This window comes from Leptonychotes weddellii, chromosome 7 (genome assembly GCF_054177405.1).
Source record: "Leptonychotes weddellii isolate Sample4059 chromosome 7, ASM5417740v2, whole genome shotgun sequence".
Classification (NCBI taxonomy): domain Eukaryota; kingdom Metazoa; phylum Chordata; class Mammalia; order Carnivora; family Phocidae; genus Leptonychotes; species Leptonychotes weddellii.
This window is the reverse complement of record NC_138375.1, coordinates 116,754,420-116,781,680: the sequence shown is the minus strand read 5'-3', so window position 1 is coordinate 116,781,680 and position 27,261 is coordinate 116,754,420. Positions and strand designations below refer to the sequence as shown.

The 27,261-nt window shown below is 52.7% G+C and overlaps 1 protein-coding gene and 1 long non-coding RNA gene across 3 annotated transcripts; one reads left to right on the top strand and one right to left on the bottom strand.

Moving 5' to 3' along the window:
• Positions 1-2,703: 2,703 nt before the first annotated feature.
• On the bottom strand, positions 2,704-9,951 carry IRF1 (interferon regulatory factor 1). Of its 2 annotated transcripts, XM_006734686.3 has the most exons (10): positions 9,711-9,944; positions 8,567-8,658; positions 7,166-7,265; positions 6,192-6,368; positions 6,029-6,078; positions 5,789-5,921; positions 5,477-5,599; positions 5,042-5,091; positions 4,020-4,155; positions 2,704-3,697 (listed from the first exon to the last, which is right to left on the bottom strand). In XM_006734686.3, exons 2-10 carry the CDS (start codon positions 8,651-8,653, stop codon positions 3,585-3,587), a joined length of 969 nt encoding a protein of 322 aa, XP_006734749.1. In that variant the 5' UTR covers positions 8,654-8,658; positions 9,711-9,944; the 3' UTR covers positions 2,704-3,584. The 2 variants fall into 2 exon arrangements, with proteins under 2 accessions (XP_006734749.1, XP_030885445.1); XM_031029585.2 differs by lacking the exon at positions 5,477-5,599 and having other exon boundaries at positions 9,711-9,951.
• Positions 9,952-17,423: 7,472 nt separating this feature from the next.
• On the top strand, positions 17,424-26,353 carry LOC145722746 (uncharacterized). The gene is made up of 2 exons (XR_014147248.1): positions 17,424-23,362; positions 23,960-26,353. It is a non-coding gene; the product is annotated as an uncharacterized LOC145722746 (long non-coding RNA).
• The last annotated feature ends 908 nt before the right edge of the window (positions 26,354-27,261 follow it).

Below are 27,261 nucleotides of genomic sequence, written 5' to 3'. Positions count from 1 at the left end.
AGGAAGCTCTTATCTTGCGCACAGCCCACTGACAGATGTTGAAGACTGATATATCAAGAAGGGACGGTTTCCATCTGTCTTCCCTGAAGATTTTCTGCCGCCATGACCCTCTCTATGGGCAGCTGACATATTAGCCTCTCTCTTTCTTCCTATTGTCAAGGGAGCTAAATGAATAAACCAGCCCAATCAAAGTGACACCTTTGGAGTAAGGCAACGAAATGCCTATGACTAACCAGAAATGCCCCCAAATGTCCATAAATTTAAAGGAGTTCTAGCTGGTATGACCAAGCCCCAATTTGCCACTTTAGCCCAATGGAAAGTGGTCCCTAATGACGGTATTATCACAACTCCAACAAAGCAGTTCTTTCATTGACTTCCTAGCTTCCTTAGCCAAGAGTTTCCACCATTAGTGCTTAGACTGAAACTCTTGGGAATGAGCCACAAAAGCATTGGCAGACCCTAAGAATGACCTTAAACTGTTATGCCCAAATTTGGCTCCCATTATACTGATGTTGCTCTGTTCGGCCACTGACTGGCTAATGAGTTAGTATCAGCTGCCGTGGCAGTTACTGTCTCCCCGTCAGGCCTGGGCCGAGGTCCATGGCGGGGTGTGATGGGACAGCTCGGAAGGTCTGGTTCTATCCCACACTGCTTCTCCAGGCCTGGTCCCCAGAACCCAGCTCCCTTGTGATGGGGAGTGGGTAGAATTTGGGAGTTCCTCCCTAGACATTTCAAGGAGTTGGTCCCAACTGTTTAGGACTCCTGGGATAAGAAGAGCTAGAAGAGGTCAGGACTCCGCCTTGGCTTTGGAGACTGGAAGCTAATGGATGGAATTCCTCTCCCATTTTGATAGCTTTTAAGTGATGAGCTAACTTCACATGTTAGAACTTGCAAGATTGCCACAGCTACCTGGGACTTCGGCATACCTGCTGCGTACTGTCAGGGGTTAGGCTGAAGGACAAGAGGAGAGCAGAAAAGTCAGAAGCAGTCCCTCCCATCCCTCCTCAGTGTGCTGTACCTGGTTTCACGCCACATCCAGACATCCTTAGCTAGAGGAGCCACCCGCTTAAAGACCTTGCCAAGCCCCCATTTAGAAGCCACAGAAGGCTAGCCACCTTAATCCAATTCTCCTCAGTAAGGGCTGGGCCTTGGAGGAGCTGGGAAAGGTCATCTCATCCATCCCTGCACTCCCGGGTGAGGCTACCCTTGAAAAATCCAGGTGGATCTTTTAATGGGCAGGGCTTGAGATTGGGGTCTCTCCGGGCATCCACAAGCAAAAGGCCCACCTGGCAGGAGGCCACCTGCTACTCACAGGACATGTCCAAGATCAGGCAACAAAACTTCCTGAGCTTGGCAGGATATGGCAGACTGATCCTTGCCCATTTTCTAGTTTTTTCATCATTTTCTCACTCAGCCTTCCCATCCCCACCAGGGGCCCACACATCCTTTCAGAGGGCTGGGCCCAGGGAGGGGATCTAAGTCCAGGCGGTTTCTGGGACTAAAACTGTGGAGAAGTATCCACAGGGCTTGGCTTCCCTGAGTAACCCCCGTACCTGCCATGACCTCACTGCCTAGATGATGCTAGGGCTATCAGCTGATTTCCCTGGGCCAGCCTGCCTACTGTGGGCTACTGTTTATGCCTCAGGGCCAGGGACTGGGAGTGGGGGAGACATGAACTCTCACCCTCAGTCATTCCTTTGGCTTAGGCCTCATCTGAAGAAGGCATTGTCATATGGTGGCCGTTCCCAACCTGCGGGTTTCAAAACACCCTTCTGATCAAATATACTCCCTCACAGACTTGGTGTGCGTCAGCTCAGCCAGAGCCCTGAAGAGAAATGGAGGAAGGAAACCTGCTCCATGTGAGGTCATCCAAGGTTTTCCTAACACTTTTGTGCATAGACCTGTTGTATAGTACCCAGCAGGGCTTGTTTTCAGCACCAATGTAGTTGGCCATCAAAATAGCAAAATACTCTTGGATGGGCAGGTAAAGAGGCCCGAGTCCATCCCTAGTGTCCTCCAGCCACCCCAACCTCTGCCTCTCAGATCTGTCCCCAGTCCAGTATCTACCTATACTGTCCAGTATTGTAGCCACTGACCACATGGGGGTATTTGCATGTTAACGACTTAAAAATTCAGCTCCTCCATTGCACTGGCCACATTTCAAGTGCTCAGTTGGCACATGGGACTCTGCCCCTGCCTTCTATAGTGGGCAGTACAGAGAGAGGTCATGTCCATCACTGCAGAAACTGGGCAGCTCATGCCCAGCACAGCAGGCCTCAGGAACCGCTTTGGGGCTGGTGTCTGTGGTGATTGCCCATGACCGTGCTGTACCAGGTGTTAACTTTCCGAAGTAGCATCTGAGCACACCTGGATTTGGGTTTAGCAGGACATTCAGTCTATGGCACGTTACTCAGAACTCAAAACCTAACACTCTGCAGGCCTCGGAGCCCCAGTTCAACTCACAGCCTGGTTATAAAGCCCGGGGCAAGTGACTGCATCTGTATGAGCATGTCTCTGAGCTAGGATTGTCCCCTCTTCCTGTCATCTTCTCTGTGAACATAACTACAAGGCTTCTGCAATAGGTGCATGTCACTGTGCACCCCTCAGTCAAGTTCAGGCAGGACGCCCCGAATGAGTCCATCAAAATGTCTCTATCAAAAGTAAAACCATCTGCAGTTTATCTCTAAATAAAAGGCCACACCCTTTATAAACAATTAACTTTTTATAAAAAGACAAATGTACATATTTACACACATGTACGTATGTGGTCACACATGACTTAGTGATTAGATGGCATTTCCAATTTTAAAAATCACACCAAGACGCTCACACTTCCCTCCCAGGGCCTGCTGAGGGCTGCCGGGGCCTGCCTGAGGGGGCAGGTGGGCGCGGGGCAAGGCACGATATAAATAAATGGAAAGACTGAGAGCTTGGGGGAGACGTTAGTGTACACCTCTGATCAGAAAAGTGGCAAGGTCCACCAGAAAAAGTGCCATGTTTCTTCCCAAGCCCCTCAGCCCGAGCAGGGCGGAGCTCCTCTGAGGCTGAGGGAGCACTGTCCTGCAGGGCCCCATTTTCCTTCACATTTCGCTGGCTTTGGAACAGGCCCCAGGGCTCAGCTGGGAAGGCGGGAAGGGGGGGGAGGTTCTTTGGGAACAGGATTCACTTAGTGCAATTGTCTCTTAGTGCAGAGCTGGCCCTGGGGTCGGCGCTGTGCTTTTCTGAGGTCACTGGTCTGTTCCCTTGGGCCACCTCAGTGACAGCGAGACCCTCTCTCGGCAGCTGGGCTTAGAGGGAAAAGCTGGAGGCTGACTCCTCTCTGAGACCTCCACCTGACACGTCCATCTCAGAACCCCATCTTCCCAGGAGGCAGGGCCAGCTTTACCCCGCAAGATGAGCCCAGACCCTGGCCTGACAGACCCCAAGAGGTCACAGTCCTAAGGAGGGAGGCCTCATCCCTGCTCAGCAATGGAGTCACACTCTGCCATGTCAAGCAGCCCACAGGAGTCCTGTTTCTTTGCATCACAGCTACCGTGATGCCAGGTCCTGCTCGCCTAGGGGAGTAGAAGGGGGCCGGGGCCCAGCTATGGCGCACAAGGAATGGCCTGGATGGAGGGCAGCCTGACTGGGGGCAACAGGCTGTCCAGCCAGCTGGTGTCCATGTTCTTCAGATCTGAAGATATCAGTCCAATATACCCTAGAAGATGTGAAGAAGGTTGTATGAGGACGGAGGGTGAAGGCAGGTGTGTTCTCCCGCCCCCTCAGCCCCATCCCAGCAGGCCACAGTCACAGCTGCCTGTGCTGCCCACACCGGCCCCCCCCCAACGGTAAGACCCCTCATCTTTAGGCAAACCTGAGTGCTTGGGAGCAGCAGCTGGTTCACAAGCTGTCTGTACCAAGAAGGTTTTAAGAAAGATGCTTTGCCTCTGCTGCTCCCTGGCCCAGTCCCCCAGCCCTTTCCCACCCCCTGCAAGGTTCTCCCTTGTCGGAGAAATCCTATGGCTCCAGGAACTTCCTACCTCCAGGGCTGTCAACTTCTGGCTCCTCCTTGCAGCTGAAGTCTCCGTAGAGAGAGGCGGGCTGAGCCCCGGGTTCATTGAGCAGGTACCCCTTCCCATCCACGTTTGTCGGCTGCCACCCCGTCTGCTCCAAGAGCTGCGGACAGAGGAGGAAGAAAGCCATCAGCTTACTTCCAGTGCAGACTCATCCTCTGGCCCTGCCTTCAATGGGCCAACGCTTCCCTGCCAGCCTCATACCCTTGGCCCCTTGCACATTCTCAGATGGATGCAGACGTGGAATGCGGTTACGACGGGGGCCTGGGAAGGGAGGCTCTGCCCTGGACTCCCACTCCCACATCTACCCTCCGGCACAGAATCTCCCAAGACTTTCCCCCTCAACTGGGGGAGGACAGACCGAATGGGAATGTGGCTTAATGCAACGGTTAGCATCCTGAGTCAAGAAAACATGTCTAGAAAAGCTCGAGATAAAGAGCTGCGGCTAGGTCTCAAGTTTTCTATGCTGAAGAAACAGAGCCTGGGTACAACTACGTCAGAAACGTTTTTATATTCACTTTTAAAAGTGAAACAGGAAAAAAAGAAAAAGAAAAAAAACCTGGAGAATAATTTGCTTTAAAAAAACCCCATCAGATCGCAGATCCCAAAGGCTGAATATGAACACCTGATGTGCACTCACTCCCTAACCAGCCCTAACCAGCGGGGCAGCAGGCCTGGGCCGTGCCGGGGCAGAGGACACAGGTCAGGGACCCGGCAAGGCTGGCGGCTGACTCGGCGCCGTTTCAGGCCCTGGGGCTCTGCTCCGGGACAGCCGCTCAGAGAGCAGGCCTCGCTCCTGCCCTCACTTCCACGGTGTCTCTCCCAGCAGCCAAGGAGGGCACCGTGCAGGCGGCATCCGTCGGACCCGCCAGCAGCCCGGTCATGGGAGCGGCTGCTTACGCCCCCCGATTGTCGGCTCTGAGTGGATCCCTCTCTCCTAAGCAGCACCCACTTCGAAAGAGTGCCCAGGGAGGGGGACCAGGCTTTACCTTCATGATGTCCTCCGTTAACTTCCCTTCTTCGTCCTCATCCGTCGTGGCTGTGGGTGGGGGAGAGCAGAGAGGTTGGCTGGGCCCTGCGGCTCCCGCACCACCAGCCCCCCGGCCCTTCACGCGCGCACACCCACGGCCTCGCAGCAGACAACTGCCGGCCCCGGCGAGGCCAGAACAGGACACGGTGCTGGTGACTCGGCCTCCCGAACCCTCGAGCCACACCTCTTCCCACCACCCCCCTGCTTCCTTCCTCAGCCCCGGAGCCTGGGCTTGCAGAGGAGCCGGGGAAGCGAGCAGTCTTAGAGCAAAGCGCAGCCCCTGGCCCCTGACCTCTTTTCTCCGCACAACACAGTCAGCTCCATGGGCGCCCGGTGGAGCTCTGAGCCTCCTCTCTCCCTCAGGAAGCCCCTCCCAGGCCCCCAAAGCACATACCTTCCGAAGTGGAGGGCATGGGTGACACCTGGAAGTTGTACAGGTCACTGGTGCTATCGGGCACAATCTCCACTGGGATGCGCCAGTCAGGGAGAGTACTAGTAACAGTACACGGGGACAGTGCTGGAGGACAGCAGAAACCTCCGGTCAGAACCGTGGGCTTTCTTAGTTTGCAGGACGCCCAGCTGCCCCGGCCCTGCTGCCTGCTCCAACGGGCCGCCGTCCACAAGCACGGGGCCCCCCTCCTAGACCCAAGAGAGGGAGCCGTCCCCCTGACCTGTGTGCTCTCCTGCCAGACCCGGCCCGCCTCACCTGGAGTTAGGTCCCGCTCAGCCTCCAACTCCTGCCCTAGGTAGCCCTGGGTGGTGTAGCTGCTGTGGTCATCGGGCAGGGTGGAGCTGCTGAGTCCATCGGAGAAGGTGTCGGGACTGGAGTCACCGCATGACTGCAGCAGGAGAAAGGAGCTTAGGCCCAGGCTTGCTGTGGCACTTCTTCTCCTGCCCGCCCGGACTCCCAGGTGACCAAAGACTAGCAGCTCGGGACCACACTCACCTTCCTCTTGGCCTTGCTCTTAGCATCTCGGCTGGACTTGGACTTCCTCTCTGTGAGGCAGATAGGCTGTCAGTCTTGGGACAGGCACACCAGCCCCAGCTGCCCTTCTTACTTCCTCCTTCCCTCCCTCAGAACTTCCCAAGGACCCAGAGCCCTTGGATACCTTTCCTCTGGTTCTTGGTGAGGGGCGGGAGCATCCGGTACACCCGCACAGCTGAGCTGCCTTTGTTCCTGCTCTGGTCCTTCACTTCCTCAATGTCTGGCAGGGAGTTCATGGCACAGCGGAAGTTGGCCTTCCATGTCTTGGGATCTGGCTCCTTTTCCCCTGCTTTGTATCGGCCTAGTGGGCAAAAGAGGGAAGACGACTGTCAGGGCCATGGGTGGGGATCCTCAGCTGCCCCCTGGCCTGGGAGGAGGAAGCTCTCATGCTGCCAGAGACCCACACTGGCCAAACCACTGGCATTCCTGGGTGACCCTCTGCAGGCCCCGGGGCTTCTCAAATGCCCGGGCTTGGCTCAAGACACATCCAGCAGGCCTTTCTGAAGGGCCCAGCCAGAAGCACTCGAGGGCCCATATGTCCTAAAGTGCTGCATTGGTGCTAGACCATGACCAGTCTCCCTGCTTGGGCTGTCAGTAGCCAGAGAGCAAGTAGGGGCTAGGGTTTATCTGATATTTCCAAACACAGGAGTGGACAAAGAGTAGGCATCAAAGAACAGTTACTGATGGGTGTGCTGACTGATCTGAGATGGACCAACAGCCCCAACCCTCAAGGATAAAAGGAGGCTGCTAACCAGATGGGCCTTGGGCCAGGACCTTGGTGAACATCAAGAAAATGAAAGGCCTGGGTCTCTTTCAGTATCCAGGCTCACAAGTGCTCTTGCCAGGGGGAGCTTTCATCCAGCCACCAACTCCCTGAAATCATACTTTCTAAGATACTGACTTCACAAGTTCCTTTAAGAACTTGCTGAAATGATGGACCTTTCCCCCAGAAATACAAGTCTGCCCCCTGCTCACCCCCAAATTCTGTACACAGTCTCAGGGAACTCAGAGACCCCAATGAAGAACCTTTGTGTTAACAGAAGTGACTCCCCTGGTCTCCTCCCTGGCCCCTCCAGGGCTAGAGACCAGGGCACACACCTGTGTGAATGGCCCAGCTTCGGAACAGACAGGCATCCTTGTTGATGTCCCAGCCATGCTTGGCAGCATGCTTCCATGGAATCTGGAAGATCATCTCCTCCTGGACGGCACACACACACACACACACACACACACACACACACACAAAGCCTGTGTCAGCTCAGAGGCCACAGGCTTTTTGCATGAGTCTGCCCAGCCCCCCAGGTCTGGGAAAAGGCTGACTTCCCCTTTTCACCCTGACATCTGGCTTGGGTTGACCCATCCTGAGAATGCCTTAAACAGACTACTCTATCGCTCTCGATCTCTCAGAAGGAGCTCTGGGTTCTGAGGAGCTATGGCAACACCAGCTCAGCAAAGACCTCCGTCTGCCTGTTACAGATGTGCTGGGACCCATACAGGGCACCTTGGGATGCTCTCTGGCTTTCAGCACCAACAAGCAGGTAAGAACTCCATCCATTCTATGGGGCTGCTTAGGACACCTGGGGCCGCTGGCTCCTACACAAGGGCTCCTGGCCATATACCCGAGGGAGCCCCGGGCCAGCCTTGGATGCTGACTACCTGTGTGACGTCGGCACCGTCACTATACCTCCTGGTCCCTCACTGGTTTCTGTGAAACAAGAAATCACAGTGACACATATAAAGACTAAGTCTCACTGTTATTATTACTGGTGGTTAACACTCTGGATCTTTGAGTCTGACTGTTCAGGTTCAAATCTTGGCTTTCTCACTTCTTGTGTGATCTCATTGTCTACCTCTCAGTGCCTCAGTTTCCTTATCAGAAAATGGAGATATTAACAGGATCTACCTCACAGGGCTACTGTGACGATTCAATGACACAGTGTAACAGACTTAGCACAGTGTCACACTCGCTCATAGGGAGTGTACAGTAAGCATGAGCTATCGTTACGAATGTTATTATTACTTCCAAGTCTGCAGGGTCTGTGTTGCCCTTTGTGCACCAGCATGAGGTTTCCTGGGCCTGGGCCAACAGTGCGAGGTTAATTCTTGGGTCCCTTGCTGAACCAGCCATTCTTCTTGCCGGTAGTGCCCAGTTCCCTGTCTCCTGTCTGACTGGGACCCTGTAGGATGCTGTGTGTTTGTAGGGGTCTCCCTCAGAAGAGATCAGAACCCTGGCTCTGCAGATGCCAGGAGGGTCCTGCTGCTAGAAACGGTCAGTGCCCTCAGGAGAGTGCCCTGTCCATGCAGAAGAAGGAAGGAAGGCAGAAGTTGGCCAAGTGTGGTCCAAGCCTGGGCCTTGCATACTCCCTGCATGCAGGACCCACTGGGAAACACATCTGCCTCCTCCCCATCACTTCCCTTTTTGAGCTGCATCTGAAGCTTTGGTCCCCCAAAGAACATGTGTTAAAATAGTGGCAGAAAAACCCAAAAGGTTACACTCACTTTATTGATCCAGATCAACCCTGGGATTTGGTTGGAATTAATCTGCATCTCTAGCCAGGGTCTCATGCGCATCCGAGTGATGGGCATGTTGGCTGTAAAGAGAAAACAGAGGCTCCTGTATGGAGTCTGTAGAGCAGCCCCTTAGGCACTACCTGCCGGCCACCCCCCACCACCCCCACCACCCCCTCCCACTGCCAAGGTCATTCAGTTACTTTCCTCTGCCTTCCACCAGGTACCAAGTACTACAATCATGGGGGAAGGGGCTTCTACTGTTACAAAACTGCCCTCCAAATATTTTCATCATCTCGGGCAAAAACACTTAAGCCCCTTCCCCCACACTCCTCTAAACACTCTTGGGAGGAGACAGGCATGCAAGTGATAGTTTCAGGATTTATGTGCAGGAAAAACAGATAAAATACACAGATATCTTAATACCAGAACTTTCCTCCCCAAACTCAGATCTTTGGGGAAGGGAGAGGCTTCTTTCGCTTGATGCCAGTAAATTCCCGTACTTGAGTTGCTGCCACTACCACTAGCTGTCACCCTGCACTCTCCCCGTCACCCCCCACCCCCATCTATTCTGCACTGCTCCCCGACAAGGTACCCCTCCCGGCCTGGCTCCCCTCCTCCGCGAAGTAGCCCAAGGAACACCTGTGGCGCCTCTTCCCGTAGCCCCAGCAGGTCCGCCAGCCATCCCCCGCAGCAGGTCCCAGCCCCCCAACACCTGCACATACAGCCTGAAACCGAAGGCCTGGGCGCGGAGCTGGGATCGCCGAAAGCCCGCGCGGGGAGCACGGGGCGCCCACGCGCGGACGTACACTCGAGTCCCCGGCAGCGCTCACGGATGCGCGCGACAAACCCACCGAGCCACCCAGAGGCCCGGGTGGCTCCGCGCACAGAGATCTGCGACAGCGGCCGGGCGCCGGCAACCTCCGCTCGTGGGCGGTCCACGCCGCGCGGCCCGCCCTCCCCGCGCTGCCGCTCCTCCAGCGCCCTCCCGAGCCCGCGCGGGGGCCCAGGCAACGCCGCGCGCCCGCGACTCTCCCCGCTGGGGTGAGTCGGCCCCCACTTCCTGGTGCCCCGCGCGCCTTTGTTCGACGCCACCGGTTCCCCCCCCCCCGCCCTGCGGCGAAGGCGGGCTCACCTCCGCAGCGGGCGCGATCCAGCGGCGGCCCCCGGAGGTCCCCGCGCGGCTGGGGCAGCGGTGTCGGCGCTGGGAGCGCAATTCCGGGAGGCGGCGGCGGGAAGGCAGAGGATGCCCGGGTCGAGGGGCCGTTGGGCACGGCTGGCCTTGGCTTGGCACGGCTCCCGCTGGCCTCTGCTCGGGCCGGCTTGGGCGCACGTCCTGCCTCGACGAAGGAGTGGCGCGCTCTGCCGGGGCAGCGGCGCCGGCGAGAAATCTAAACACTTAGCGGGATTCCCCCAACCCAGGCCCGGCCCCGCCTCTTAAAGAGCCGCGAGGGCGCCTATTGGTCGGTGCCGCCCCATCATTTCGGGGAAATCAGGCTGTTGTAGAGCTAGCGGCGAAGGGGAAGTACAGGGCGGCTGCTCCTCCCCACCCCCTCCGGCCCGGCGCCGCCGCCCTGGGGCCACCGCGGGCCCGCCCCGTCCGCTCCCACTCCACCCCCACACCAGCTAGCCCGGGAGAAAGCTGTCCTGGAAAGCCGAACGCCCCCGGCCCGCAGTTACTGCCCTCACTCCGCATTCTCCCAGCCTGCTCGGTCCTGTGGCCATCTCCTCACCCTCCTCTCCCGGGATGCGTGTCTTCTGAGCGCAGGTGAGGAGGTCACCCGGGCACCTGCCGTCCTCTTCAGAGTGAACATACCGGGATTGATTCTCCGTACACTAGCCTGGTTCCTCAAGCCTGCTAATGGAGTGCCGAGAAGGAAGGGTCTGGGCCCTCATACTCCGCCCCCCTCTTGTTGAGGGGTGACCAACCTCCGGGCACTCACCTGCCTTGGGGAAGGAAGGGAAAGCCTACTCTGCCTGGGGCGCCGCCTGGGGCTGCCGGAGGAGAGGAAATCCCGGTCTGGCTGCTGTTGGTGCACCTGACATGGGACTGGGAACCTCAGTCTCCTCAGCTATAGAAGAAGAAGCCCTATCTTGCTGGTTTACGGGGACACAGAAATGATGTCCGTAAAGCACCGTGCCGCACCTGGGGACAGAGATGCTGCGTGGTTTTCGAGGTCCCTGCCCAGAGCCTAACAATGACCGAGAAGCACTTCCCCGTCTTCTGGGTCTACATCCTTTGGGACTGCCATACAGCTGATCTTAGGGAAAAAGAGGATTTCAGAGAAGCCCCCACTGCTGAGTTGGGGTAGGGCTTGGGTAGCCTTGTTCCTCCTAGCACTCCTGCCTTAGGCCACCTCCACAGCCTCACAGGGCCCTTGCGTGGGAGCGCCTTAGGAGCAGCATTGGTGTTGCCTGGGGTCCTCAGCGCCGGGCCCAGAGAGGTTCTGGGCAGCATGGGGGAAGTTGCTTGCGGATGGCCAAGGCCATGGATGTGGCCAAAGAGTTGAGGAACCCAGGTCCCAGTCTCTCGGGAAGGGCAGCTACTTAACTCTTGTGCTTTAACGTAGACCTTGCCCCACTTGTGCTCCTAGAGACCGGGCTGAGTGTTCATTTTCCATCCAGAACTCTGGCCCAGCAGGTTCCTTCCTTCACCTTCCCCAAAGCTGCTGACTCAGAAGTAAATTGCTCCTCCAGGCCGGGCTGGTCATGTCATTCCCCTCACCCAGCTCTCCCTTCACAGCCTCAGCACCCAGTTGCAATGGTGCAGGCTATAAATAGACACACTGATGCAGCATTCTACCTGTCAGTCACTCTACTGCCTCCCTCCCACAGAGGAAATGGATGGGTTAATCCAATTCTGGTGCACCAGAATCTGATGCTGGGACTAACACGAAGCTTGGTTCCCAAGAGACCTACAAGAATGGGTCAGAGCTGTCTCCCAGAGAGTGGTGGGTGCAGTTGCTTAGAGAGGCAAAGAGGCAGGAGGAACTGCAAGGAAGGAGCCTAGCTGGCTGTTAAGAAAAATGGAAGGTGCTGAAGCCCAGGAAGGGGGAGAAGGGTTGGGGTGCTTTACATGGCAGATGGAGTGGGAACCCACTACAGAAATCAAGACCTTCGGAGCGAGAAGAGCAGAAAGCAAGTGGCTCCTGAGTTGTGCAGTCTGTTCTGTGTGCAGCAAACGGATGCTTGTCCTGTCTCAATAGCCACTGGAAAATTCAAAATGAGATCAGGGAAAGGAAGTTTGCATCTCATGTGGTCTCAGAAATTGACCAAAATGACCCTTTAAAGGCAATAGGAGCCTGTAAAAAGTGCCTTAAAACAGGAGCTTTATTTTAATTCACAGATAATCATCTGTATCTGTATATCTTTCCATGTCATGAAATGTACTTCTACAATATAATTGGTAATGGTATATATTATTCTCTAATAAGGATAAATAAAAACTTACCGATTAATCTCCTATTGTAGGACATTTAGGTTATTTCCATATTTTCCTAATACAGACAACAGTGTAGCTAAATCTTACCCATATCAATTTTTTTTTTTGCTTAGGAGAAATTCCCCAGTGTTAGAATTTACTGACGAAATTGCCATTTAGACCTTTGAAGGGGTGTTTGACTTTTTTTTTTTTTTTAAGTCTAGGGATTCTTATTTTATCTTGAAGCCTGTAAGAATCTGCTTATCATGATTGGGGGTGCTACACTACCAATCAGTGAAATAAAACTATACCCTGGCTAAGTACTTCCAATTTTTATTGTAATAGCTCTTGAATCCATTTTAAAATGTATCACACATTCCCTATGATGCTAAGCAAAACAGAGCCTCCCCTAGGTTTTTCTTAGTAATTCAGGGCCAGCCCTTTAGTCCTCTCTGACTCAAAATACTCATCTTCTGTCATTCCAGCCATCCCCTGGGGACAAGTAGCCTCCAAACACAAGCTCTAGTTGCCTCCTGGACCCTCCACTACAACCCTATCCACAGATTCACATAGACACAAGCAGAACTCTTGGCCTCCCCTTCCTACATGGCCCCCAGCAGCTTTCTCTCATCCTAATTCCAGCTCCTTCCCAGCTGAAGTCTTTCCTATCCTCCTCCCATCTTTGCCTCACCTGGTCCTCCGGGTCTTCCCTGCATCCTCGTGTTTTCAGATACCAGAACCAGACTGTTACTGCCACAGCCTCCCCTCCGGCCTCCCCTCCTCCCTGGCAGGCTGGCCCCTCTAGGCGCCTCTGCGCTAGGATGATCTGCCTAACTCTGTTGATCCCCTAAACATTCACGTCCACCAGGAGCTTCTGAGTTTCCCCAGACTCCTTAGCCCCACATTCAAGTTGCTGCTCACTCTGATTCCAGGGGTCCTATTGCAACCTGATCTCCCCCACCTCCCTTACCCTTGGCAGGAACTAGAGGGCAGTGGAGAGAATACAGGATTTGGGTCTGAAAGCATGGGTTCGTGTGTTTTTGCCCCTTGCTATGTGGCCCTAGGCAAGTTACCATCCCTCTGTGGGCCTCTGTGTTCTCTGTAAAAAAGAGATAGTCTGCCCATCTCTCCTAATTATTATGAAGATGAAATTAGACTATCAAACTTTCTAAATGGTAAAACATGAGCAAAATGACATGTTGTAATTTACAGTAGTACAGGGTGGCTCAGTCGTTAAGCCTCTGCCTTCGGCTCAGGTCATGGTCCCAGGGTCCTGGGATCGAGCCCCGCATCGGGCTCCCTGCTCAGAGGGAAGCCTGCTTCTCCCTCTCCCACGCCTCCTGCTTGTGTTCCCTCTCTCGCTGTGTCTCTGTCAAATAAGTAAATAAAATCTTTAAAAAAAAAAACAAAAACAGTAGTGCATAGACCTCTCACTGCATTTCTGTTCTCTCAACACACTATTTTTCCCTTCATGTCTTTGCTCCTTCCATTTGCTCCTCATCCCTATCTTCCTCTGGTGTTTGGCAAAACTCACACCCCCCTCTCTCTCAATCTCATTCTCCCCCTTCCTCTTCCCACCCGACACACTTCAGTGTCAGTCTCCATTTTAAGGCCCAGAGGAAATGCCTGGTCCTCTAGGAAGTACCCCCAAAGCTGCCAAACCAAATTCCTTCCCTTCCTCAGAAACCCCTGGCACTTAACTTTCATGCTGCCTTTTCTGCACTTATCACCTGGGTGGTGACCTTCTAGAGAACAAAGTCTGCATTTTTCTGCAGGTGACCTACCTGAGCAGGTTCCTCACACCCGCAGGTGGAGTTAGCTGAGGGTTAGCTCTGGTCTCCCCCACAGCACACCTCCCATCTATACCATTACTTAATAAGGGTAATTTTCTCTGTATTAGGCCCTGGAGTTTTCTAGGCTGGCAGAGCCTCCTTTGAGGTGATTTCTGCAATAGGGATGCAGGGGGCAGGATCACCTCTATAGGAGCCTCCTCCCTGATGAGCAATCCAGCCCGTAGCTCCCTCCCTTAGGCTCTCAGAACACAATGTTCACCCTGTGGGGAGGTGGGGCTCCAGTTAGTTCTGAAGTGCAGAACTCAGCCACGCTTTCACCAGGTTTTTGAGAGTAGGGGAGCCCTGGGCCCCTATGGGGCTGGCTACCCAGAGAGAAAGCCATGGTCCCCAAAGCAGAGGAACCCACAGCATGCCTTCTAGTCTTCCAGGTCGGAAAGGGAGGGCTTTCTGGGAGATGCTCAAAAGCCCTTCCAACCACCATCTCTATTTTCACAGCAAACCTGGAGGCAGGCAGTCCCAAACTGTGAAGTGCCGAGCCCAAGTCAGGCATAAAATCATCAGAAAGCATCCAAAAACTTGAAGAATCCAGCCGTCATCACTCTGCCTGAAAGTCATTTCTTAATTCATTCAACAAATACGAATCGCACTCCTGCTCGGGGTCAGCGCGGGGTTTGGCTCAAGACTAGCCCCTCCCCTCTCACAACTCTGGCAAAAATGCTGTATGACACAGCAGATTAAGCGTTGTGCTCTTACAAAAATCCTAAACACAGAGTGGGAGGCTGCAGCTGACTGCAGCTAGGGGGTCCTGCGATGGAAGAGTGGGCCAGGAATCGCTCCAGCGCTGTGGACTGTTCCGGAACCTCGCAGGGGGAGCGGGTGTCAGTGTGGGCTGCCGCTGATGCCCTGTGCAGTTTCATTTCTTATAAACACTGGGTTGGGAGGAAAGAGGCCTCAGCTCTCCATCCGCCCCGTGGGGCCCGGGGCCGGGGGCGGAGGGTGCTCTGGGGCCAGGCCTGGCGGCCACGTCCCACACTAACTCTCCATGGAAGCAGCATCCTCCCCGCCCCCTACGCGAATGGGTCCTGCAGTACCGCCTGCGCCCACTATCGTTCGCCCAGAGCGTCCCTGGCAGAATTCTAGGCTTTCCTGGGGGCAGCAGCACCCCTACTTCGCCCTGGGGAACCCGAGTCCTGATCTGGAGTCCCTCGCCTCCAGGTGACCCACGCTTGCGCTGCCCCAACCTGCTCTGTGTGTGTGTGTGTGTGTGTGTGTGTGTGTGTGTGTAGGGGAGGGGGCACAAGCCTTTCAGGCGAACTTCCACATTCCTGCTCGGCCCCGGCTGGGGGTGAGTCCGGGTAAGCGGCCGCTTCCTGGAAAGGGAGGGAGGGCGGAGAAAAGCAAAGCCTCCCCGCCGTGCCGCCCGGGTGGCTGCCTCGGACCGCCCCTCCACCCCCAGCTGGCTGCCCTGCCCGTGCCAGGCAGCTCACCTGCCCGCAGCCCAGGGCACTTCCTTCTCCACCCTCTCCCGGCCTCCCGCTGCGGGCTAAGCGTTTTCGGCCAGCTCCGCAGCGCCGGGCTGTGTGAGCTCGGGCAAGCTGCTCAACTGTTCTCTGGCCGTTATCACCGCCCCCCCCCCCACTTCCGCGTGACGAAGCTAGCAACACTCGGGGTGCAGAGCGCTTTGTAAATGCCCCTGCCCTTCCTTCTCGCCACCCCGTGGGTGGCGGGCACACAGTAGGCGCACAGAAATGGCGCCCACCTCTAGACTGCTGCCCGGGAAGGCCGCGTTGCGACCCCCCCTCCCCACCCCGCGCTGGGGCACTCGGCAGCCCGCCGCAGCCCCGGCGACTCGCGCAGGACTCGAAGCTCTCCCGTGGAAGGCGTGGGGGTGCTGAGCCGCCCGGCGGCCGCGGCCAGCCGGGCTCCGCAGGTGGGGGAGGGGCGGGCCCGGCCGCCCAGTCGGGATCGGCCCACCCGCGCGCGCCCCAGCCCCCACGCGGGCTACTGCGGGGCCGCGCCGGAGGGGCGGGGCCTGGGTTTCGGTTTCTTGCAAACGCGGCGGCCACAGGGAAAGCGAGGAGTTTCCGGGAACCGCGCCGGGAGCGCTGAGGTTCGTGCTGCAGCGGGGGACGGGCGGCCGTCCGGTGTCGCGGGCCAGTGGCCCTCTGGAAGTTCCAAGAGGAGCTGGGGAAAACCGGCCCCGGAAAAGCCCCACCTGAATGCACCTGCCCCAGCCCCCACCCAGAAGGGGCGGTGTGGGAGTGTGTGAGGGGGCTGTGCACGCAGGGCAGGAGGGGGCTGTGCATGGGCAGGTGGAGTCTGAGGAATCCGGAGGCCCCTCACACGGCTGAGCTCCCCAGTTGTACCCCTCCGTGTATGTCACATCTCGTTTTGTTGTCTTCATAGCTCTTATCATCGCTGAAATCATGCTCTCTATGTACTTAATTTATTTATTGGAGGATTCCTCCTAAATGACTTGGAGCCCCTGGAGCGTGCAGCCCTGCCCCGCCTAGGGCCTAGAACAGGGTTAACCACAAGGAGGGTCTCGGTGTTTATTGAATGAGTGAAGAAATGGAGTGAGAAGCATCTAGGGTGGGCCTTGTGGCCCTCTGACCTGCTTCCAGGAGACCTCTGGGCCCAGCTCTCCTGGCTCCCTACCCCATGCAGGTCCTGATGTCCCCAGCCAACGAAGACCCCTGCTCTGTAGGAGAGGCCTAAGCCTCTTTGTGGGGGAGTCCCCTGTAGCTCCCTGAGAACTGCCCTCCAGATGGGGTGGTTGGGCAGTGAGCAGACTATAGTCATCACAGAGGAATGCTGGCTGTGGGGGTCGGCCACTTCCTTCCCTCCCCAGGGCTTGCAACTCAGACCAGGGATGATTGTGGGTTGGGCCTGGATCTGAGCCAGGAAGGATGCAAGTTTGGAATGGTGAGATGGAGTCCTGGACCTGGACCCTCCCTGGCCTCTTCAGACCAAAGTAATGCCTGGAGTCTGGGTGGGCAGGGTCACCTAAATTCTTGCTCTTGAGACCCCAAGTCTGTGACAGGGGTCTCCTTTCCGATAGCCTGAAGACCATGACTCTTGGAAAGACAAACAAGTGGAGTTCTCTCAGTCCAAAAGAGCTGGGGGTGGGGCAGGTGGCACAGGGCCACTTGGAAGCAGCCCGCCAGCCAGTGGAGGGACGGGCAGATGGACCCTCTAGCATCCCTTGTCCAGGCCATCACTCACTTCTCCTGGCCCAGGCTAAGGATCAGGGTGGCTGTCCTGGGAGAGAGCCAGGGAAACTCCAAATGCTGCAAGAGTAGAGCTTGTGCTCTGAGCACAGCCCCTGGTGACCTGGTGACTCATCCTGGGAATCCCAACTCCAGGGGCTGCCCTAGGAATAAGGTTTAGGACAGAGAGGGGGTGCCCCTAAGGGGATCAGCGACCATGATAGCAGTTGAGTGAAGCCCCAGACCAATAGGTTATTGTCCCCTCCTTCTCTTTCCCGCTGCCTAGTCCAAATAGGATTTTTGAGGCAGGGAGCCAAACCCTCATCCTTGCCAATAAAATTTGACGTGGAGAGGACCTGGTTTTCAGAGTGTCTGTGTTGGGCTCCATTCGAGGTCACATTTCAGAAACAGTAGGTGTACCTGAGGCTAGAAGATAACAGAGATGTGTCTTTGTAGTTTGCACACAGCAAGTGCTGAGTTACAGGTATATTCATATAAGGAAAGCAGGGATGAGGCAAGGTGTGTGGCCCCGTGGGTGCCCTCTCTTGTTCACTGCTGTAGCCCCAGGATCTGGCCTTGGCTGAGCACAGCAGGTGCCCTGTGAACCAGTGTGGTGTGGATGGGCAATGGATGGATGGATGTTGTATTCAGATCGTCTCAGCAGCGTGCACACTTCCCCTGAGGTGGTCTTGGCAACAAGACAATTTCTACAGAAAGTCTTGGATGGCCCAAAGGGAGGAAGGATGGAGGGATGTGGCTTCCCTGAGCAGCACTGGGGCCATTTCTGTCTGGTCCTGTCCTTCCAAGGAGACCTTTGCTCCCTTTGCCATCGTCCTGTTCCCCTGTGTGCCCTCTAAGCCCTGCAGAGAGTCTGGGAATACAGTGACAAGGGCCAGCCAGACACAGAACAAGAGGAAGGGGCTGCTAAAAGCAGGTGGGTGCTCTTTCCTCTCTTAGAAGGTAGGTCCACAGGGCGCCTGGGTGGCTCAGTCGGTTTAGTGTCCGTCTCTTCATTTCAGCTCACGTCATGATCGTGGATCGAGCCCTGCAGTCGGGCTCTGTGCGCTTATCGTGGAATCTGCTTGTCCTTCTCCCGCTGCTCCTCACCCCTCTTGTGCACACACTCTCTGTCTCTAAAAATAAATAAGATCTTTAAAAGAAGGTAGGTCCACAAAGGAGCTCAATTTAGGTAGGACGTCAGTCATGTGGGAGAGGTTCCAGTGCTTTGTGTTGACTGACCAACCAGCTGACTTGTAGGAGGAGTGAAGAGTCAACAGAGACCCACCCACCTGGATGGTCCAGGAGGAAGCATGACAGTCTGGTGTCCAGTTTGGCCCATGACAAACCACAATGAGTGTGTCACTGTGTCAGATATCCAACATGAAATGTTGCTCTGGAAGTATTTGAGAGGACTGGGTCCATACTGGGGGGCAAAATAGACCAGCCTGTGCTGGGAGAAGGAGCTCTGGGCACCCCAGGAAACAAAAGCCATTCTTCCTTCCTGGAGACGGCTTTCCACAGGGGCTGGAGGGCACATGCAGTACCTTGCTTGTGGTGGAACAGTAACTTCAGAAGGGTGAAGACTTAGGGGCATCTGAAAGTCATGGAATGTTGCTCAGCCCTCTGCCTGTGCTGGCCTTGTGGGGGACTTAGAAGTGAGCAGCCGTGGTCCCCACCACTAACCTGGCTGTTCTCCTAGGGCAGAGGATGCAGATGTTAACAGTCAGAGCAAGCTCCCCGGCACCCAGCACACTCCTCACAAACAGTAGGTGCTTAATAAACGCACCGCTGACTGCAGAATGACAGATGTATGTAATACCTGGAGTATTAGACAAAGGAGCAGAGATGCTGGAGTATTGAGATGGGAGCGGTTGATCTCAGCAGGGTCAGATGGCTACTCTGAGGAGGTGGCATTCATGAGGGCCTTGAAGGATGAGTCACAGTTTAATAGGCCAGCCATGGGAGAGGGCATTCCAGGATGCCGGAACAGCCCAAGGGAAAGCTTGGAGGCCCAGAAGTGCAGACAGATCCTGCTTGCAGTATGGCTTTGTTTGGCTTTGTGTGGCTGCCCCAGGCCCTGAGGCTGGACCAGCCCAGGGGGCCACACTGCGAAGAAACTCAAAGGTCATACTCAATAGTCCGGACTTTGTCTTGGCAGACAGGGGCTCATGAGGGCAGGACCTGTGGTTCCTCTCCTTCTAGAGAACCAGGGTCTGTCATCAGATGTTTGTTGAAGTAAATTCGAGGGCAGGCCCTGTGAGGGTAACTGGGAGTGACCGATGCTTTAGAAGACTTCACGTGGCTGCCGTGAAGGATGAGGCGTGGGCACACCAGGGGGACTTGGGTGTGGCAAACAAAACGTGGGGAGGCAGCCACTCTCAGGAGCCAACTCTGTGCTCGCATCACTGTGAGGCTGAGTGCCTCCTGACCTTTGGCACGCTAGGCACCTACCTGCTCCCTTCTAGTCTGGGAGCCGGCTGTGACTGGAGGCAGGGCAGTGGACAAGAGGCAGCTCAGTTGATCCGGGTGGATTAGGTCTATGGCCATAGACGATGGAGAGAAGTGGGCCTACTTGAGAGCAGGATCAGAGGACAGGATTTGGAGATGGCCAGGATGTGGAACAGGTTGAAGCAGGACCCTTCTTCTCCTTCTCCTTCTCCTTCTCCTTCTTCTTTTTAAGATTTTATTTATTTATTTGAGAGAGAGAGAGAGCATGAGCGGGCGGTGGGACAGAGGGAGAGGGAGAAGCAGACTCCCTGCTGAGCAGGGAGCCTGATGTGGGGGCTCCATCCCAGGACCCAGGGATCATGACCTGAGCCAAAAGTAGACACTTAACTGACTGAGCCACCCAGGCGCCCCGAAGCAGGACCCTTCTGATGCCCTCCATAATTCCCCATTCTGGGAAAAGAATAGAGAGGCCCCCACTCTGCTAACACAGTTTGTATGCCTGTATTTGGGGCCAAGGCCAGACTCTGGGCCTTGGCTTTGTCTAGATTATGAGTTTGGGGAGCTGAAGGTGTTGAGCTAAAGAGAGTAGGGCAGGAGGTTAAAAAGGTCACAGCCTGCCCCGGGAACGCCCAGTCACCATTGCCCATAGCTAGAACCTGAAACAGTACATCCAAGACTCCTGGGCCCTGCCCTTTGGACCCTGGGTGTGTGGGCGCAACACACAGGGAAGGCTGGATAAGGGTGCCTCCACTGCTGGGTGGGGTGTGTCTATCAAACCATCATCCTTCTGTTGTCCAGCAGGACGAGAGTCCACCCTGAGGGCCACCTGTGTTCCCAGGGGATTAGTGAGTGGTCCCACTCCCCTAGTCCTCACCCCTGGGAGCTCTGACCCTGGGGCAGCAGTGCCCCCTGCTGGCTAACAGGGAGACTCCCCCTTCTCCTGCTTTTGGCAAAGGGGGTGGAGGGGTCCAGGGGTGAAGGGTCAATGCAGGTTTAAAGGGCGGGGTCAGGAATTGAGGAGGGACTTTGGCTAGGGCAGATAGGCAGGTGCCACCTGGTAAACGAAGCACCTGCTTCCTGGTCAGTTGCCTTTGAGAGGGTGCCAGAGAGCAGGGACCCAAGCAAAGACAGAGATGGCATTTTCTAAGATGCCTGCGGAGGGAGGCCAGAGAGCAAGGGCCCTGTCATGTAGCCATCCTCCCCCGCACCCTGGCATCATGGTCCAGGAAGGCCCATGTCCTGTACTGAGCACATGTCTCCCCAGGGGGACCCTGGCAGCCCCTCAGATTCCCCTAGAACAAACGCTCTGGGCCCCACAGAGGATTTGTCCTGGGGCTCAGGGCCCCACGACAGGCCCGTGAGAGGGCAGTGCCCTGGGCTCTCTAAAAAGAGGAAGAGTCATCATCCCCTGACAGAATTCCTGCCTCAACTATCCAGTCCAGGCTGGAATGAAGGTGGTGACGCATCAACAGAACAAAATCAGAGAGAGCCCGCAAGCAGCTGCATGGCTCCTCTGATTCAGCCTCCTCTAGACTCACTCCCTCCTGAGCTCCAGACTGGGGCCTCAGGACATAGGGACCAGGTTGGAGTGCAGGGTGAGATGTCCAGTGGACAGAGGAGTGAGAGGACCCTGTGCAGCCTCTGAGCTGGGAAGTCCACAAACAGGGCCACACCCTGGACAGCCACGTCCCCGAAGTTTCTGCCACCAAAAAAAAAAAAAAAAAAGAGGGTGGCTTTCCCCAGTGAGCCCTGCCCACCCATGGCCCCATGGGCATTTCCACATTGGAAATGATCCAGTGTGGTAGCTACAGACCCATGGGCATCTGGAGTCCCCACCTCAGAGAAGCAGCTTATGGGAATTTGTTTACGTCATGACTCTTGGTTGCATAGAAGTCTGAGGCTTCTTCACCTGACTCCTGGGAGTCCAGGCAGGGGTCTTGACTCCAGGGAAACTTCTCTCCCAGGCCAAGACAGGGTGGGTGTCTGCTGTTCTCTTAGGACTCAGACAGGGCCCAGTGCTCAAGAAAGCTGCTCCTCACTGAGCCCCAGGAGTGGCCTTAGCAGCCATCTTGATTCACCAGAACAGTGTCAGCTCTTCACAGAGGCTCCTCAGACCGCTCACCTACCAGGTTCTCAGGGAGGGGTGAGAAGAAACCGGAACCGCCCATGCTCCCCTAGATGCCACGCTCAGCCAGCAGGCCTGGTGCCTTGTGGCCCGAGGCAGGGTGGGAGCAAAGAGCTGTCACTGGTTCATGGGACAGCTAACCCACTGGCCTAAGGATTGTGGGATGGGAAAATCAAGTTGCAGACACCAGGAGGACAGGAGCAGAGTAACAACAGATGAAGTCAAAGAGTCTAATTTCGTTGATAAGCAGGCCTTGTGGAAGCTTTCGGGCTGCGCCTGCCACTGCAACATGGCCTCATGAGCATCCTGTGTGGGCCTAACAGCCCCCGCAACCAAGGTAAGGCTGCTCCTGGGTGGGAGCCCACGCCAGAGCCGGAAACATGGCAACTCTGTCACAAAGTTCCCAAAATACTTCTAGAGGAATTGATCTCTTTTAGGCTTCTCTGCAAACTTTCTCTTGTCACTTTCCTGCATGTGTATCTTTTCTCTCCCTCTTCGAGCTCAGGGATGCTTTTTGACCGTTGGTGCCATGGGGATGGATTACTTGACAAATTCAGACAGGAAACATTTGCAATATGGCCAGCTGTCGGGTACAGAGGTAGATGCTGTGGTGCAGACATTCAATGAGAACTTACTGACCCTACAGGACGTGCTAGGCATGGGTCTAGACACTAGGGATATAGAAGCGAACAAGACAAAGTTTCTGCTATCATGAAACTCATATTCTAGTGAAGGCAGGCTAACAGTGGGGGAAAATATCATATGGTGATAACTATTCTGCAGAGAAATAAAATAGTATGGTGTCACAGAGATTATGGAGATAGGTACTTTAGATTTGGTGTTCAAGGAATGTCTGTCTAAAGCAGTGACATGTTCTTTTAAAGATTTATTTATTTCAGAGAGAGAGAGAATGAGAGCAGGAGGAGGAGGGGCAGAGGGAGCGGGAGAATCCCAAGCAGACTCCATGCTGAGTGTGGAGCCCCATTCGGGGCTCGATCCCATGACCATGAGATCACGACCTGACCCGAAATCAAGGGTCAGACGCTTAACCAACTGCACTACCTGGGCACCACTAACGCAATGACATTTTAACTTTGTAAATGATAGAAGGGGTAGCAATGCGCAGAACAGGGCAAAGAGCCCTCGAGGCAGAGGGAGGAGCTAATGTGAAGGCCTGGGGATAAGCACAAGCTCAGTGTTTCGAGGGATAAGCACAAGATCACTGTGGCTGCAGCATGATGGGTAAGGAGGACAACGATAGAAGATGGGAACAGTAAGATCAACAGGGGTCAGATGACGCGGGGCATCTTGGGCCCGCTGTCAGGGGCTGGGGCTTAATGCGAAAGGTATGGAGGGCCTTTGAAGGATGTGGTACATGGGGAGGAAATGATCCAATGTCGTTTTTAAATGCTCACTAGCTGCTGTTTGCAGACTGGACTGTTGTCCAGTCTAAGTCTTTCTACAAGTGGAAGCAAGACCATGGGGCAGGGCAGAGGGGGGGGGATGATCCAGGAGAGATCAACCAGGGTGGTGGTGCTATCAGTAGAAAGAACAGGGGACGGAACCCAGGCAGAGTTTGGAGGGGAAGCCAAACAGAGATGAATGAAATGTGGTGGCTACAGAATGGGAGGAAAGAGTTGCAAATTATATATTGAACATATATCCGACAATGGGCTTACATGTAGAATGTAGTAGTCACCTGTTACCTGCAGTTTCGCTTTCTGTGTTTTCAGGTACCTGCGGTCTAGTGTGGTCCAGAAGCAGATGGTCCTCCTGATATATCGTCAGAAGGTCAGTGGTAGCCTAAAGCTACATCACATCACAGTGCCTATATCATTCACCTCACTTTATCTTATCACATAGGCATTTTATTATCTCACATCATCACAAGAAGAAAAATGGTGTATAATTATGATATATAGTAATATATATGCAATATAAAAATATAGATAATATAATAGATAATATATATTGCAGAAAAAGAGATACATTATTTATAGGGTAGTGCATTTTTTTCCCTCAAATTTTTATTTAAATTCTAGTTAGTTAACATACAGTGCAATGTTGGTTTTGGGAGTAGAAGTCAGACTCATCACTTACATACAACACCAGTGCTCATCATAACAAGTGCCCTCCTTAACAGCCATCACCCATCTAGCCCATCCCCCACCCACCTCTCTCCATCAACCCTCAGTTTGTTCTCTATCATTAAGAGTCACTTATGGCTTGTTTCCCTCTCTCCTTCTTTTTCTTTTCCCCCTTCCCATATGTTCATCTGTTTTGTTTCTTAAATTCCATATATGAGTGAGATCATACGATATTTGTCTTTCTCTGACTGACTTATTTCGCTTAGCATAACACCCTCTAGCTCCATTTCACTATTTGCAGATGACATGATACTCTTCGTGGAAAACCTGAAAGACTCCACCAAAAAATTGCTAGAACTAATACATGAATTCAGCAAAGTTGCAGGATATGAAATCAACATACAGAAATCTGTTGCATTTCTATACATCAATAATGAAGCAGCTGAAAAAGAAATCAAGGAATCGATCCCATTTACAGTTGCACCAAAAACTGTAAAATAGCTAGGAATAAACCTAACCAAAGAGGTAAAAGATCTGTACTCTGAAAACTATAGAACACTTATGAAGGGAATTGAAGAGGACACCAAGAAAAGGGAAAACATTCCATGCTCATGGATTGGAAGAACAAACATTGTTAAAATGTCTACTACCCAAGGCAATCTACACATTCAAGGCAATCCCTATCAAAATACCACCAGCATTTTTCACAGAGCTAGGACAAACAATCCTAAAATTTGTATGGAACCACAAAAGACCCCAAATAGCCAAAGCAATCTTGAAAAAGAAAAGCTGGAGGCATCACAATTCCAGACTTCAAGCTATATGACAAAGCTATGTCATCAAGACAGTATGGTATTGGCACAAAAACAGACACACAGACCAATGGAACGGAATAGAAAACCCAGAAATGGACCCTCAACTCTATGGTCAACTAATCTTCGACAAAGCAGGAAAGAATACCCAATGGAAAAAAGACAGTCTCTTCAACAAATGGTGCTGGGAAAACTGGACAGCAACATGCAGAAGAATGAAACTGGACCACTTTCTTACACCATACACAAAAGTAAATTCAAAATGGATAAAAGACCTAAATATGAGACAGGAAACCATTAAAATCCTATAGGAGAACACAGGCAGCAACCTCTCTGAGCTCAGCTATAGCAATTTCTTTCTAGACACGTCGCTGGAGGCAAGGAAACAAAAGCAAAAATGAACTGTTGGGACTTCATCAAGATAAAAAGCTTCTGCACAGCAAAGCAAACAATCAACAAAACTAAAAGGCAGCCTGCGGAGTGGGAAAAGATATTTGCAAATGACATATCTGATAAAGGTTAGTATCCAAAATCTAGAAAGAACTTATGAAACTCAATACCCAAAAAACAAATAATCCCATGTAGGGTAACACATTTAAATTACTTCAAATTTATCATCAGAAGGAGAGGAGGAAGTCTCATTGTGGAGACCAGAGGAAGAAGAATCATGTCTTTAAAGTGCTGGAGGAGAAAAACTATAGACCCACAGTTCTATAGCCAATAAAAATATCCTTCAGGAGTGAAGGTGAAATACATTCTCAGGTGAAGGAAGATGAGAATTCCTTGACAGTTGACCTGCTCAAAAATAATTGCTAAAAGAAGTTCTTCAGGCAGAAGGGAAATGGTACCAGAAGTTAACTTGAAATATCAGGAATGAAGGAAGATCAGTAGAAATGGTAAAATCTGGGTTAATTTAATATTCTATTATTTATTATTTGACATGCCCTTGGGTTCTTTAAAATATGTTTTATGGTTGAAAAAATTATAACTTTTTTTGGTGTTTTCAGTATATGTTTATATAATAATGAAACTATAACATAAAGAAAGGAGAGTAAAGGACCCTGTATGGTGGTAAGGTTTTACATTCCACTTAAAATGATAAAATGTCTATCCTAAGCAGATCTGAAAAGGTAAATATATTATAATCTGTAGAGCAACCACTTAAAAAAAGATAGTTATAAACACAATAGACACATTTAAATGGAATACTAAAAAAATGTTCAAATAACCCAAACATGCAGAAAAGAGGAAATGGAGGGAGGGTGAACAAAGAAACAAATAATAAAATAGCAGACATAAATTCAGTCACATCAATAATTATGTAAAATGTAAATGGTCTAGGAGTACCGTCAGCAAAAAATGGGCAAGTTGGGAATTCCAAAAGCCCATCCCTACACAAAAGCAGGAAATACAGTGGCAAAAACTGTCAGAATCAACTTTATTATAACTCTAGAAACTAATTAAAAGTTTACAGCAACACTAGGGAGATGTTTAATCAAGGGGAAAAAAACCCTACCTGAATCTTGGTAAAACTTTGTGGTGTTTTAACCACCCAAGCCCCATTGCCCTTTCTCCAGTTTGGTGAGAGCCTTGAAGACAACAGCTTGCATTCCCAGTATGGGTTCTTAGTACAAAAGGGAGCAGAATGGGCCTGTTCTTAAGCAATTGTGGTTGTTTCGACCTGTCCTCTCAAGTACACGGAACTTCCTCAAGGATAGATCATATGATAGGACACAAAACAAGTCTTAGCAAATTTAAGAAGATTGAAATCATACCCAGGATCTTTTCTGACCACAAAGGTGTGACACCAGAAATCAACAATGGGAGGAAAGCTGGAAAATCTACACAAATATGTAAAAGCCAAATAACACACTTCTGAAGAACCAATGGGCCAAAGAAGAAATCAAAAGGGAAGTCCAAGAATATCTCAAAGCAAATGAAAATAGAAACACAACTTACCCAAACCTATGGCATACTGTAAAAGCAGTTCTTTCTTTTCTTTCTTTCTTTTTTTTTAGAGATTTATTTATTTGTTTTAGAGAGGTGGGGAGAGGCAGAGGGAGAGAATCACAGGCAGACTCCCGGCTGAGGGTGGACCTTAATGCAGGGCTGATCTCATGACCCTGAGACCATGATCTGAGTTGAAACTAAGAGTCGATGCTCAACAGATTGAGCCACCAAGGGGCCCCATTGTTAAAGCAGCTCTGAGAAGGCAGTGTAGAGCCTTAAATGCACATATAAAGAAATTAGAAAGATCACAAAGATTAAAAAGATAGAAATTTAAAAACTTACCTTCACACCTCCAGGAACCAGAAAAAGAAAAGCAAACTAAGCCCAACGTTAGTAGAAGAAAGGAAATAATAAAGGTCAGCGTGGAAATAAATGAAATAGAGACCAGAAGAACAACAGTAATCAACAAAACAAAAAGCTGGTTTTATGAAAAGATAAACACAAGGGACAAACCCCTAGCAAGACTGAGAAAAAAGTGGAGAAGACTTAAATACATAAAATCAGAAATGAAAGAGAAATAATAACTGACACCACAGAAATACAGGGCATCATAAGAGACTATTTTGAACAATTATATGCCAACAAATTAGATAACCAAGAAGAAATGGATAATTTCCTAGAATCATACAACCTATCAAGACTGAGCCAGAAAGAAATAGCAAGTCTGAACAAACCGATATGAGTGAGGGGGTTGAATCAGTAATCAAAAACAAACCTTCCAGGGCGCCTGGGTGGCTCAGTTGGTTAAGTGACTGCCTTCGGCTCAGGTCATGATCCTGGA

Bases quoted from the DNA above. Each gene is read 5' to 3' on its own strand.
- IRF1 (XM_006734686.3), bottom strand. From the start codon at position 8,653: ATGCCCATCACTCGGATGCGCATGAGACCCTGGCTAGAGATGCAGATT. The intron at 6,369-7,165 runs GTGTGTGCCCTG...TTTGCCCACTAG, and splicing joins AAGCTGGGCCATTCACACAG to GCCGATACAAAGCAGGGGAA. The intron at 3,698-4,019 runs GTAGGAAGTTCC...CACATCTTCTAG, and splicing joins AGAAGTTGACAGCCCTGGAG to GGTATATTGGACTGATATCT.